The sequence below is a fragment of the Colobus angolensis genome, unplaced genomic scaffold (assembly GCF_000951035.1).
Source record: "Colobus angolensis palliatus isolate OR3802 unplaced genomic scaffold, Cang.pa_1.0 Scaffold90, whole genome shotgun sequence".
Classification (NCBI taxonomy): Eukaryota; Metazoa; Chordata; class Mammalia; order Primates; family Cercopithecidae; genus Colobus; species Colobus angolensis.
In genome coordinates, this window is record NW_012122932.1 from 3,935,658 (window position 1) to 3,948,562 (window position 12,905).

Genomic DNA, 12,905 nt, shown 5'->3' on the forward strand with positions numbered 1-12,905 from the left:
ATACAGGACCCTGTGCTTTTCCTGCATGACTCATCAACCTGATGAATGGGGCAGAGGGCCCAAGCAGGTGCCCAGCCAGGTATGTCCATGACACTTGCTTTCCTGAGTCGGCTTGATCACCGTGCTTCCCCTCTTCTGTGTCATTGCAGCCTCCAAGTACACCAAGGTAGAGCAGCTGACCCTCCGGGAGCGGCTGGCCCGCATCAACACGCACACCCTCTCCAAGAAGACCACCCGGCTGAGCCAGATGCTGAAGCAGGAGGCGGGGCTGATCCCCAGGGTCAGCATGGGCCTGGGAAGAAGAGTCACACCCAGCCACCCCCAAGGCCAGGCCCTGCACAGTGGGTAGACAGGGGGCTTAGGCTTCTTTCAGAACTGAGGACACGGAGGCTGAGAGAGTGAGGTGCTGGGAAGAGGCAGAGGTGGCACCCCACTTGATTCCAAAGAGCCAGTGGAGGGGTTTCTCCAGTGTCTTGGGCCACTCTCTTTGGGGCCTGTTTACACAGATAGGAGAGCTGGTCTCTGGGTTTGGGCAAAGAACCAGCCCTAAATAGCTGCTTCTAGCAGCTCAGCAGGTTGGTGCAGTGCCTGCTCTGAACCAAGCATGCTCACACAATGAAGTAGGTGTTCCCACTATCCCCATGAGAAAACAGAAGCTCAGAGAGGGTAAAACACCTGTCCAGGGTCACACGGCTAGGAAGCCAATGAACTGGGGTTCATGCTTGTGTATCCGATTCCATGCTCTGAATGCAAAGCCACTGAGCTACACTGCCCACTCAGCTTTGGGGTTGCGAGAACCGGCTCTGGTGGGCGAGTCTGTGGAAAGGTTGTCCCAGGGAGGACTTGGGACACTGGAGCAGGTGTACACTGCCCCCATGTGGATATTCTCAACCCTCACACACATTACTTTCAGACAGAAGACAAAGAATTTGATGATTTAGAAGTGAGGTTCCAGTGGGTGTCTCTGTGTGTGACTGAGCTGAAGAACAACGTGGCTGCTTACCTGGACAATCTGCAGGTGAGGACCTTGCAGGGTTCATAAGGGGTGAGTCTGGGCTGGGTTCCCCTGGCAGGAGGCTTGCAGGGCCCAGCCTACAAGCTGGGAAAGGCACCAGCCTCAGAAACCAACCAGATGAGGTCATCCTGTCTCTGGCTGCCTCCAGAAGAATGCTGGCCAGCACTCCTCAGCCCCGGATCATTATACTGGGGGCAGCTCTGAGCCCATTGGAGTTCCTACCACATAGGGCCAAAATTCACTGGAACCAGAGCCCTCCAGAGCAACCCTGCCAGACCAGCACCTAGAGCAGGGGAGACAAATGCAGGTGCCTAAAGGGGCCAGGCAGGTAATGCTACTGAGTGAAGTGTGCAGGTAATAGGCAATCCAATGCAATAGGAGCCTAGTGTCTAACAGGCTGTTTATGAGGCTTTTCAGTGGACTTAAATATAAAATGATATTTGGAATTTGAAGGGCTGAATGAATGAATGCATGAATCAAATCTAAAGGAGCAGCTATTTCTCAGCTCTGCGGGATTGTTGCTGGGTGAGAATATGGGTCCAGTTCTTCTGACTTTAAGAGAAACATACCTGGAAATTCAGGTATTTTTCAGATTTTTGATGACATCTCCTGATGTGTCAATGTGAGCAACTAATTAAACGAAGATTTAAATGCTATGAAGGCATGTTTATTTTTACTGCATTGATGTAAATAGGAAAAGTTAGCTGATTTATAGAAAAATATTGATAGAACATGTGGAATATGGACTGGGTGCAGTGGCTTACACCTGTAATCCCAGTACTTTGGGAGGCTGAGGTGGGCAGATCACTTAAGGTCAGGAGTTCGAGACCAGCCTGGCCAATATGGTGAAACCTCATCTCTACTAAAAATATGGAAAAATTTAGCCGGGCATGGTGTCACGTGCCTGTAGTCCCAGCTACTCAGGAGACTGAGGCGGCGGGAGAATCGCTTGAACCTGGGAGATGGAGATTGCGGTGAGCCAAGATCGTGCCACTGCACACCAGCCTAGGTGACAGAGTAAGACCCTATCTCAAAAAGAAAAGAAAAGAAAAGACCCCACAAAGGTGGCTTGTAAATGTGTGAAATTCAAGAAGCACTGGAATGAGGAGAAAGGTATTGGCTCAGTCTAAGGCAGAACTTTCTGATCGCTTAAGCGGTGTGAGGACAGGATCAGCTCTGTCTGTCCCTCTCACTGCGGGTGTGTAGAGAGCCTGGAGAACCTCTTCAAGGAGGTGTGGTGGAAGGGGATTCCAGCCTAAGATGGCCACGACTGGCCATGATTCAATGTTTCTCCTTGGTACTGGGTCCAGACTTTCCTCTGCTTCAGGCCGCATGAATACAGTCTGGACATCCCCGAGGGGCCTGCAGTGCAGTATTGCAATTTGGCAAGAGACCTTCAGCTCGAGGCCTTCCTGACGTTTGTGAGTGGAACATTTCCTTTCTCCTTTCTTTGTTAGGCAGGTGGTAGAGCTTACAAGAATACTATTTAGAAATCAGGCACTTCACACAATTGCCACATCTGTAATCTTCGTGAGTGGTCAGCAGCATAGCAATTATTATTAGTGCCCTTTACTGATAAAAATAGCCCCCACTAGCATTTACTGAGCCTCACTATCTGTGAGGCTCTATGCTAAGCCCTTTATATTCCTTACATCATTTAATCCTCACCATATGGTTTTCGGGGTGGCTACTATGAATAGCCCCATTCTGCAGATGAGACCTTGAGGCTCAGAGGGGGTGACCTCCTGGGTCATTTATACAGATGGTCAGTGGTAAGCTGGGATCTGAGCCCCAAAGACTCTTGACCACCACTCTATACAAAATCTTTTCTAAGGCTGGGCAAGGTGGCTTATGCCTAAAATCCCAGCACTTTGGGAGGCCAAGGCAGGAGGATTGCTTGAGCCCAGTTGTTTGAGACCAGCATGGGCAACATAGACCCTGTCTCTACAAAAAATAATAATCATAAAATTAGCTGGGTGTGGTGGCATGTGCTAAGGTGGGAGGATCGCTTGAGCCTGACAGGTAGGCTGCAGTGAACTGTGATTGCATCGCTGCACTGCAGCCTGGGAGACAGAGTGAGACCCTGTCTCAAAAAAAAAAAAAAAAAAAAGTTTTTCAAGATCTTTGCATAATAATGATTCAAAGTGCTATATAAGATTGAATGCCTACTCTGTGCTAGGCACTCTGTTAAGCTCATTACATGCATCGTCCCCATTTTTCAGATGGGCAGATTGAGGCCCAGAGAAGTTAGGTAACATGCTAAAGGTCCCAGCTAATCAGTGGGGATTAGACTGGAACCCAGGCCTGCATGCTTCCAAAGTCCCTTCTCACAGCCCCTGCCCTTTGCCACTTCCTTTCCTGACTCCCATGCTCACCTCTCCCCACAGAAGCAACGGCTAGAAGGCCTGGTGTGGCAGCCACTGTGCAGCCTGGCCAAAGCCCTGCTTGGTCCTCAGAACCTGATCAAGAAGCGTCTGGACAAGCTACTGGACTTTGAGCGGCTGGAAGAGAAACTGCTGGAGGTGGGCAGCGTGACCTACCAGGAGGAGGCTGCCCGGCACACGTACCAGGCACTCAACTCCCTCCTAGTGGCTGAGCTCCCGCAGTTTAACCAGCTGGTCGTGCAGTGGCTGGGCCAGATCCTGCGCACATTCATGACCCTCCAGAGGGACCTTGCAAAGCAAGTGCTGCAGAGGGCAGAGGGCAGCATGGCCCAGGTGAGGCCTCTGGGACTGGGACACCTGTGGGGAGTAGCCAGGCAAGGCCCTGTAGCCCCATCAGCCAGCTGTGTGTATGGGCTAGGATGGAGGGAGGATGGGCCTGAAAACAGGTCATCAGGCACGTAGGAGGAGGTGGTGGGAACCTTCCAGATCTCTCTCATGCGCAGTCTCCCTCTATTAGTGAAGTCAGACCATGAAAGCAAGGATAGGACTGAGATTCCAGACCATTCCCAAGTCCTACGACTCAGAAGCAGAATAAGCTTTGCTGGTACAATAGCAGATCTTGGGATTGATCTCTGGAGTGTACTAGAAGTTGATGACAGAGACAGAAGGTCATTTCTACACAGTAAGGGGTAAATGTCTGAAGCCAGTGTTATTATTATGACTTCTAGCAGCCATCTTCTCATGAGTACTTAGGATGTACCTGTTTGGAGCACTCTCCATGCGTGATCTCATCCAATCCTCACAACAACCCTACAGAGGAGGAATAATGATCCTCATTTTAAAAATAAAGAAGCCAAGGCACGGAGAGGTGAAGTAGCTTGTCTAGGTCCACATGGCTAATAGCAAGCTTTGAACTCTGATCGTTCAGCTCCAGGGCCTGGACTCTCAACCACAACACTTAAGAGCCTGTAAAAGGAGCTACCGGCTGAAAGCGTAAATAGGTTCCACAGAGGTTTGGATAAACCTCCAAATGCAAACTTTGATTTTAGAATTTGGAAGACTGGGGCTGATACAGGAAGGAATACCCAACTGTTTCCAGACCTTGCTCTCAGATGTCAACATCAGAGCTGAATTGCTGTTGGGTCCAACCTTGGGAGCAATTTCTTTTCTTTTCTTTTCTTTTTTTTTTGAGACAGAGTCTTGCTCTGTCACCCAGACTGGAGTGCAGTGGCACAATCTCGGCTCACTGCAAGCTCCACCTCCCGGGTTCACACCATTCTCCTGCCTCAGCCTCCCAAGTAGCTGGGACTACAGGCGCCCGCCATTACGCCCAGCAAATTTTTTGTATTTTTAGTAGAGATGGGGTTTCACTGCGTTAGCCAGGATGGTCTCAGTCTCCTGACCTCATGATTCGCCCGCCTTGGCCTCCCAAAATGCTGGGATTACAGGGATGAGGCACCGCGCCCGGCCAGGGAGCAATTTCAATACTCCTCCTATCACACGCTGTTTCCTGTGTGTCACGATTTCCAGCTCAGCTTTTCCCCGTTCAATTCTTTGCATGAAAATTCTACTAAGATTTGCCTTCCCCACCCCGTCTCCTTTCCAGCCCACAGCCCTCCCCTCCAGCACACAGCTGCTGAATGTGGCCACTCTGCACAGATGCCTGCCTCAGCTTAGAATGCTGCTCTCGGCCGGGCGCGGTGGCTCAAGCCTGTAATCCCAGCACTTTGGGAGGCCGAGACGGGCGGATCACGAGGTCAGGAGATCGAGACCATCCTGGCTAACACGGTGAAACCCCGTCTCTACTAAAAATACAAAAAACTAGCCGGGCGAGGTGGCGGGCGCCTGTAGTCCCAGCTACTTGGGAGGCTGAGGCAGGAGAATGGCGTAAACCCGGGAGGCGGAGCTTGCAGTGAGCTGAGATCTGGCCACTGCACTCCAGCCTGGGCGACAGAGCGAGACTCCGTCTCAACAAAAAAAAAAAAAAAAAAAAAGAATGCTGCTCTCCATTGTCCCTCAGCACTTTCACTGTCTGGCATAGAGTAGGAGCTCCCCAAACAGGTAGCAGATGAATGAGTCTCTCCACGAAGCTCTCAGAGCTCCCCATCTCCCGGGGGGGAGAAGTCATCTCCCTATTCTCTGTACTCCAGCAGCCCTGTGGATGGAACTGTGCCCAGTACTTTCCAGAGCCTGCCTTTTGCTGCAGGGATCCATGAATGTGTTTCTCCTCAAGCAGGGGTACTGGGACTGCAAGCTTTTCCTCTTTTTGGCCCTCACAGAGTTCTGTCCCAGACACTCTGCGAATTGAATTAGGCCTGAACCATCAGTAAAAGAAGTGTTTCTCTTCCTTGAGGGCAGAAGAGCAAATCTGATGAGGTGATCTTTTCCTTCTCCTGTAACCTAGAGGTTTTCTCTCCTGAGCTGCCCCAGCCCCTTGCATTAAAGCTGGGATGTGCAGAGCTGGGGAGTGTTTGGGGATGCCAGTAGAGAGGTGGTCATGTTTTTAAAAGCAGAAAGTAAGGGTGCTTCCTGATTGGCCTGTCAGAGTCTGCTGGTGACAGCTGCCAGCCTGCCTTATCTGTGTCCTGTGGTCCATGCACCTGGCCTGTCCATGTGGAGCCTGGGAAAGGCTGCAGCCAGAAACCTCAGTCTCTCTGCATCCTGGTAGGAGGAAGGCTCTAGGTCAGCACTGAGAGCAGTGAGTTTGGTGACAAGCTGTGAGTTTGGTGACAAGCTGTGGGGTCTCAGTCACTCCTAGGTTGTCTGATGAAAATGCAAGTGATCCTGCACAGGGTCAAGGTCTCAGGACAGAGTATCACTCAGAACTCCGTGGGTTGAAAGTAACATAAACCCAAACCAAGCCAGGGATCTCCTTGTCCCCTCTTGTCCAGCTCTGTTGACAGTGTCTGTCCCCACTTAGCTGCCCCACCACCACGTCCCAGAGCCTGCCTTCAGGAAGCTGGTGGAGGACGCACTAGGCCGGACGAATAACCAGCTTTGCTCCTTTCAAGAGACCTTTGAGAAAGTGCTGCCACCTCCCACCACACAGGTAAGCATCCTTCCTCCACCCCAAAGACTGTCCAGTTCTTCACTGGCCTGTAGGGTGAGTCTCCATCCATCCCCTCTTTCCTTTCCTTTTTTGTCCCCCAACGTTTCCTGTTATCCATGGAAATATGTTCTCTCTCCTTTCTCTTTGAGCTGGGGGTTGGGGGGACACCCAGATACATACATACTCTTTACATCCAAGAAGTAGAAGAACAGCACAGAACTTCTGAGTCAAGAAAAAGAAAACCCAAACATTTTAGTGTTAAGTGAAGTTAGACATAATAATGGGCAACTGGCATTGACATCCAAAAACCTAGAACTTCTTCAGATTGTCATCAGAAGGTATCCTTGTCTGGGCATGGTAGCTCACACCTGTAATCCCAGCACTTTGGGAGGCTGAGGTGGGTGGATCACTTGAGGCCAAGAGTTCAAGACCCGCCTGGCCAACATGGCAAAACCCTGTCTCTATTAAAAATACAAAAATTAGCTGAGTATGGTGGTGTGCACCTGTAATTCCAGCTACTTGGGAGGCTGAGGCAGAAGAATTGCTTGAGCCTGGGAGGCGGAGGTTGCAGTGAGCCAAGCAAAGGTATCCTTTTGCTTCCCTGCCTTCTAACGCCAGCTTCAACATGAGCATTCAACATAAATAAAAAGTTTGGATATGTCATTTAAATTTCCTATTGCTATGGTATTTTTTATTGTAAAGAACAGTATTTCAGCTGCATGATGGTTTACAAAGCTTTGGCTGACCAAATGCTTTCGTTTTTGTTTTTGTTTTTTTGAGATGGAGTTTCACACTGTCACCCAGGGTAGATTACAGTGGTGTGATCGTAGCTTATTGCAACCTCCACCTCTCAGGTTCAAGCAGGTCTCCTGCCTCAGCCTCCCAAGTAGCTGGGATTACAGGCGCCCACTACTACGCCTGGCTGATTTTTGTATTTTTAGTAGAGACAGGATTTCACCATGTTGGCCAGGCTGGTCTCAAACTCCTGCCCTCTGACCTCAAGTGATCCGCCCACCTCGACCTCCCAAAGTACTGAGATTACAGGTGTGAACCACCACGCCTGGCCCCAAATGCTTTTTTAACAAATGTATTTTCCTTTAAAATATAAGGAGAGGTTATCTGTTCTAGTCACTTGAAAAGTGTACCCAGGTGGTCTGTGTTTTAAAAGTAACTGAAGCAGCTGTAGGGAGAAGGGTCTCCTCAGACTGTGGCAAGATCTGGATCTGAGAAATTGAAACTGTCCCTTCACATGCATCATGTGAACTGAAGAGTCAGGAGACAGGCCTGAGATTCCTCAGAGGGAGAATGGGGCCCCAGGGACACAGAGAGACAAGAACGGGAGCCCAGCAGAACAGGACAGATAAAAGTGGCCCACACCTGACCCACCCCTGGCCGCAAGCATAGAGACCATCACAGCCTGATGTCCACCACGAGGCTGCAGGCTGACTCCTCGTTGGCCCCACCTGTCCCTCCGCCTACCCTACATGGAGAGCTTTGCCCAGCAGAGGCCTCACTGACTAGGGGCGTGCCGATGGGCCCCGAGACTTGGGGAGAGAGCATGGGTGCAGAGGATAAACAGCAAAGTAGCCACTTGAACGTGTCATGGGAACCTCTTTTTTCTCTCAAAACAAATTACAATGACATGTTTCTTATTGGGAAAGCAATCCATACTTATTGTGGAAAAGTTAAAAGATGCAGAAAAACAAACAAACAAAAAACAAATGGAAACATCTAGAATCCCAATATGTGTTGCACAGTGGTAGGAGGAGTCACTCCTTCCCACCCTCCAACCTCTACACACACACACACACACACACACACACACCTCTCTTAAGACAGAAAGTAAATATGTATTTGGCATATTTAGTTTCTTATTGATTTTACAAAAAGGGGATAAGCATCCCTGAGTCTCTCCTTGTTGATACTCTTCTGGAAGCAGTATCATGGAATGGAAAAACAGAAAATGCCAGGAGATTTTTGGATAAACTGGAAGTGCCAACGAATCATTCTTTCCAGCTAGATGGCAATTTTCATCTAGGTAAAACTCTCTCCTGTGTTTCTACTACACCATTCACCAAGTTTTCCACAGTGCCCTGTAAATGGCAGGTACTCCATAAATGCCTGTGGACTGAAAACCCATGGAATCAAAGGTTACATGCCCTCATTCGTGTGTATGTGAAATCCATCATGTGCTGGCCCTGGCTGGCTATTTAAGAAACCAGATGAATAAGGTCTGGTGCCCACACGAAACTCACATTCTGATGGAATTGAAAGACCTGTCCAAGGCATTCTACCATGGGATAACTTAGCCTGATGGTATGGGCAGAACTTAGGGCCCAATCCTAGGAGTTCAGTAATTGAGAGATTTCAGAACTTGAATTGGAATTTTAGAGAATCCCAGAAATTAGAAGTTTCTTTCAAAATGCCATTGGCAGCTAAGAGCCAGCCATCTGCTAGTGAGGGCCCTGTTGCCCTGATCGGGGTGGGCCCTTCAGTGGCAGAGTTAGGATCAGGCCCAGTACTCCTGGCTCTCAAAATGTGGGCAAATGTGGGTGCCAGCTTTGACAGGTTTATTCAAGAACTTGTGTCTGTCTCTGCTCCTCCTCTCCCAGCCGCTCCTTCCAGGGTCTGAACGCCAGGTGCAGGCTCTCCTGAGCAGGTATGGCCCTGGGAAGCTGTACCAGGTGACAAGCAACATCAGTGGGACTGGGACTCTGGACCTGACTCTGCCTCGGGGCCAAATTGTGGCCCTCCTTCAAAACAAGGACACCAAAGGCAACAGCAGCCGCTGGCTGGTGGACACCGGGGGTACGTGGGCCTTTGTGAGCCCTTCTTCTCCTTCTGGGAAAACCACCCCACAGAAGCCAGTGCAGAGACCCGGGCACTCTTGTGGGCCAAAGTCTGGCTGTGCATTCCAGGATGGGAGTAGGCACAAGTGATACACACAGGGCTGAGGGCACAGTCAGCTTTGAGTGACTCCGTGGGGCATGAAAAACCAACAAGAGAAATTCAGGCGTTCATCACAGGGTCTATCATGAAGCACCTATGGTGTGCTGGGCGCTGAGCTTATGAGACAAGGCCCTGCCTGGAGGGCCTTGCAGACCACTGGGGTCAACAGGGCTATATGGAGAGAACTCCAGGACCACCCTGAAAGAGGGAGATGGGCACAGAGATAGAATGCTTGGACCCTGGCTGCACTGCCAGAAGTCTGATGTGCAGAATGAGGGGAGCGGTCATCCTGTGCACTCAGTACTGGTCATGGCCTCGGGGAGTGCTGCTGAGGTCTGGGTGCCCCACTGTAACTGGGAACTGGGCTGGAGGGAAGTGGCACCATGAATCCAGGTGAGAGGGCCCAGGAGAGCATCTTCCGAAGAGGGGTGTGTGACCCACAAGATGAGGGGTGCATGAGATTATTGTCAGGGGATCCACAGACAGTTTTTCCCCCTTCAGACAGTGTATTATAATTGTTACTGAAGCATTTTAATGTGTATTAGAAAAAAGATAAGTAGTCCATAATTCTATGATTATAATCATATTATTATATAGTACAAGATGAAGTTTTAAAAAGTGAATCAATTAAAAAATTAAGAAAGCAGTACAAATCAGACAGAAGTCATGAAACAGCACTTCCATGACTTAAGGTGGGAACAATAGAAAGGGGAATTAAGCAAGGCCCCCGAGGCCAAGAGGACTGGATTTGGATTCCAGCTCCACCACTTTGCTGACCGTGTGATCTCAGGGAAGTTGTGCAGCCTATCTGAGCTTGCCTGGTTCAACATAAAATGGAGATGATATTACTGGCTGCTCTCAAAAGAGTTGATGTGAAGACTATGTAATCAAATGCTGGCTCTGTAGTTTGGCACGCCCTCAGGAAGTGATAGCCATTCATAACGACATCAATCAGAACAGCACTGGACTAGTTGCTACACACGAAGGAACTGAGGTCACGTGGAGAGAAGAAAGGCAGTCTGCCTCCTGGGAAAGGCAGTCCTGGGGAGAGGAAGCAGCTCTTACTCTGGGCAGACACCAGAGGCGCATGGGAGCTGGCGGCTCATCAGGAGAGCAGTTTTCATGCCAGTCCAGGGACAAAATTTTAATCTTTATCATAGTTGATCAAATGGAGTGGGCTGTCCAGTAGGGAACGAGCCCCCCATCACTGGGGTGTGTAAGCAGAAACCAGAAACAGTGAGTGTGGGGCAGGGGGGTTCAGGGTTCCTAGATGACCTTTTCAGGTTCTCTTGGGTGTTGAGAAGCTGTGTTGGAGACATTTACATCCATTGATTTTCTTCCCCATTAAAAGAGACGGGAAGGTGGCCTGCAGTCCGCTAACCTTCTGCATGCTCCCTAGGACATCGTGGGTATGTGCCAGCTGGGAAACTGCAGCTGTACCATGTGGTCCCCAGTGCAGAGGAGCTCAGAAGGCAGGTGGGGCTGAACAAAGATCCCCGATGTCTAACACCGGAGCCCAGCCCAGCTCCAGCGCCCTCTATTCCCACCGTGAACCAGGTGAGTATGGGAGAGGGCTAGGGGCTTCTCTCCCCTTGGCCGTCTGGACTGTGGCTTGGATTTTCCTTCTCTCTCAAAGTCTATGCCCCTCCTATCTGGTGGAGCTGCCACTCTGTGAGACCAAGGCCTTGATCAGTGGCCATGCCAGTGTCCCAGCCAGGAGTGGGACCTGAAGAAAGGGGCCTCCAGCCCCTACTACAGCAACCACAGAGAACTAACTCCTCGTTCCCCATCAGCAGGGCAAGTGAGATTCATTCATTCATTCATTCATTCATTCATTCATTCATTCATTCATTCAATATTTGCCAGGCACTGTACTAGATGAGAGATACAATGATGAGCAAGACGAAATCATGGTCTGTGCTTCCCTCAAACTTCTAATCTGAGAGTAGGGGAAACAGTGATTGATAAAATAATTGCGTGACTAACTGAAGTTAAAGTTAATAGTAGAGAGAAGTACCAGAGCCCTAGGTGTAGAGAGGTCCAGGAAAGGTTTTGCTGAGAAGAATAGTGCTTTTTCTCAAACAGGAAGGGAGAAAGGGAATTAATTGGATAAAGAGGGTGTACTGGGGTGCAGACGGAAAGAGCTCAGCAGAAAAGGCCCGGTGACAGGAGAGGGTAGGAGGTGCATGAGGAACCAAATGAAGCCTGTGGGGCCGGAGAAGAAAGGGGACAGACTGGGATGTCATCCTGCTGGAGAGGTGGGCAGGGACAGGCCAGTAGGGCCTTGTGGCTTTGGCAAGGGTGTCAGTCTCAATCTTTCTCTGAAGAGCAATGGGCAGCATGTGTATGCATGTTCATGGTGGCATTATTCATTGCAGCCAAAAGGTAGAAACAACCCACAGGCCCATCAACATGAATGGATAAACACAATGCGAGCTCTTCATACAATGGAATATTATTCAGCCATAGAGAGGAATGAAGCACCAGTACATGCTGCAGCACAGACAAGCCTTGAACACATGCTGCTAAGTGAACAAAGTCAGATGCAAAAGGCCACATAGGATTCCATTATGTGGTTGTCCAGAATGGGCAAATCCATAGAGATAGAAGCTGAATGAGTGTTTGGCAGGAGCTGGGGGTGGGAGGTGGGGAACGAGGACTGCTAACTGGTGTGAGATTTCTTTTTGGGGGTGATGAAAATGTTCTGGAATTAGATAGTGGGGAGAGTTGCATGTATCTGTAAATATACTAAACACCTCTGAATAGTACACTTTAAAAGGGTGAGTATTATAGAATGCGAATTATATCTGAAAAATAAAGTGTTTGGAAGCCATTAAACGATTTGGCTTTGCAGGGATGGTGTCCATGAGCGGGGAAGAAGTTCAATGGGATGTTGGAAGGATGGGATGAGACAGTAAAGCTGGGCTGCATGTATTGTGAACCTCCCTCAATGGTGGCTGCTCTCACAGTGATTGGCAGTTGAGGGTGGTGGGGGGTGCACCGCAGAGGAAGCAGGAACGACAGAAAGGGTCTGGACAGACTCGGATGCCTCGGGCCAGGGTGGCTGGAGGAGCCTGCAGCAGGCTGTGAGTGCTGCATAGGTGTCTGGGGACCCTCTGCTCTAGAGCTTGTGCCACACCCACCGGGAAGGCTGTCAGACCAGCATCCTCCAGCAGTAGCCAGAAGTAAAGCACCGGGGGCTACAAAGGGCCCACCAGAGCCCCACTGGAGGGCCTGACCACCCAGCTCAGCTTCCGCCCCAGTGACTCTGGGGAAAGGAATTAGGGTGCCCCTGCCGCCCAGCTCCAGTCAATGTGGGTGGTGTCTCAGGGAATCCCCATCCAGGGGCTCATTTGGGTGAGCTCAGCTGTCTATCTACACAAGCATATCAACTGCTTCCTCTGGGATTTTATGGGACTTGCCCGGGATCATCCCAGCCCTTCCATGGTGCTTAATGTTCCTGAGGCCTGACCATCAGTAATAACAATAATTGTAGAGGCCGGGCGCG

General features: G+C 50.0%; 1 protein-coding gene across 1 annotated transcript in view; it reads left to right on the forward strand.

The window, feature by feature from the left end:
* Positions 1-12,905, forward strand: part of ARHGEF37 (Rho guanine nucleotide exchange factor (GEF) 37) — a 50,049-nt gene that overhangs the window by 35,421 nt on the left and 1,723 nt on the right. The window contains exons 6-12 of the mRNA XM_011931535.1: positions 150-280; positions 914-1,018; positions 2,326-2,436; positions 3,403-3,732; positions 6,320-6,448; positions 9,061-9,256; positions 10,797-10,954. Of these exons, the coding sequence (XP_011786925.1) occupies positions 150-280; positions 914-1,018; positions 2,326-2,436; positions 3,403-3,732; positions 6,320-6,448; positions 9,061-9,256; positions 10,797-10,954 (1,160 nt within the window). The remainder of the gene's footprint in view (positions 1-149; positions 281-913; positions 1,019-2,325; positions 2,437-3,402; positions 3,733-6,319; positions 6,449-9,060; positions 9,257-10,796; positions 10,955-12,905) is intronic.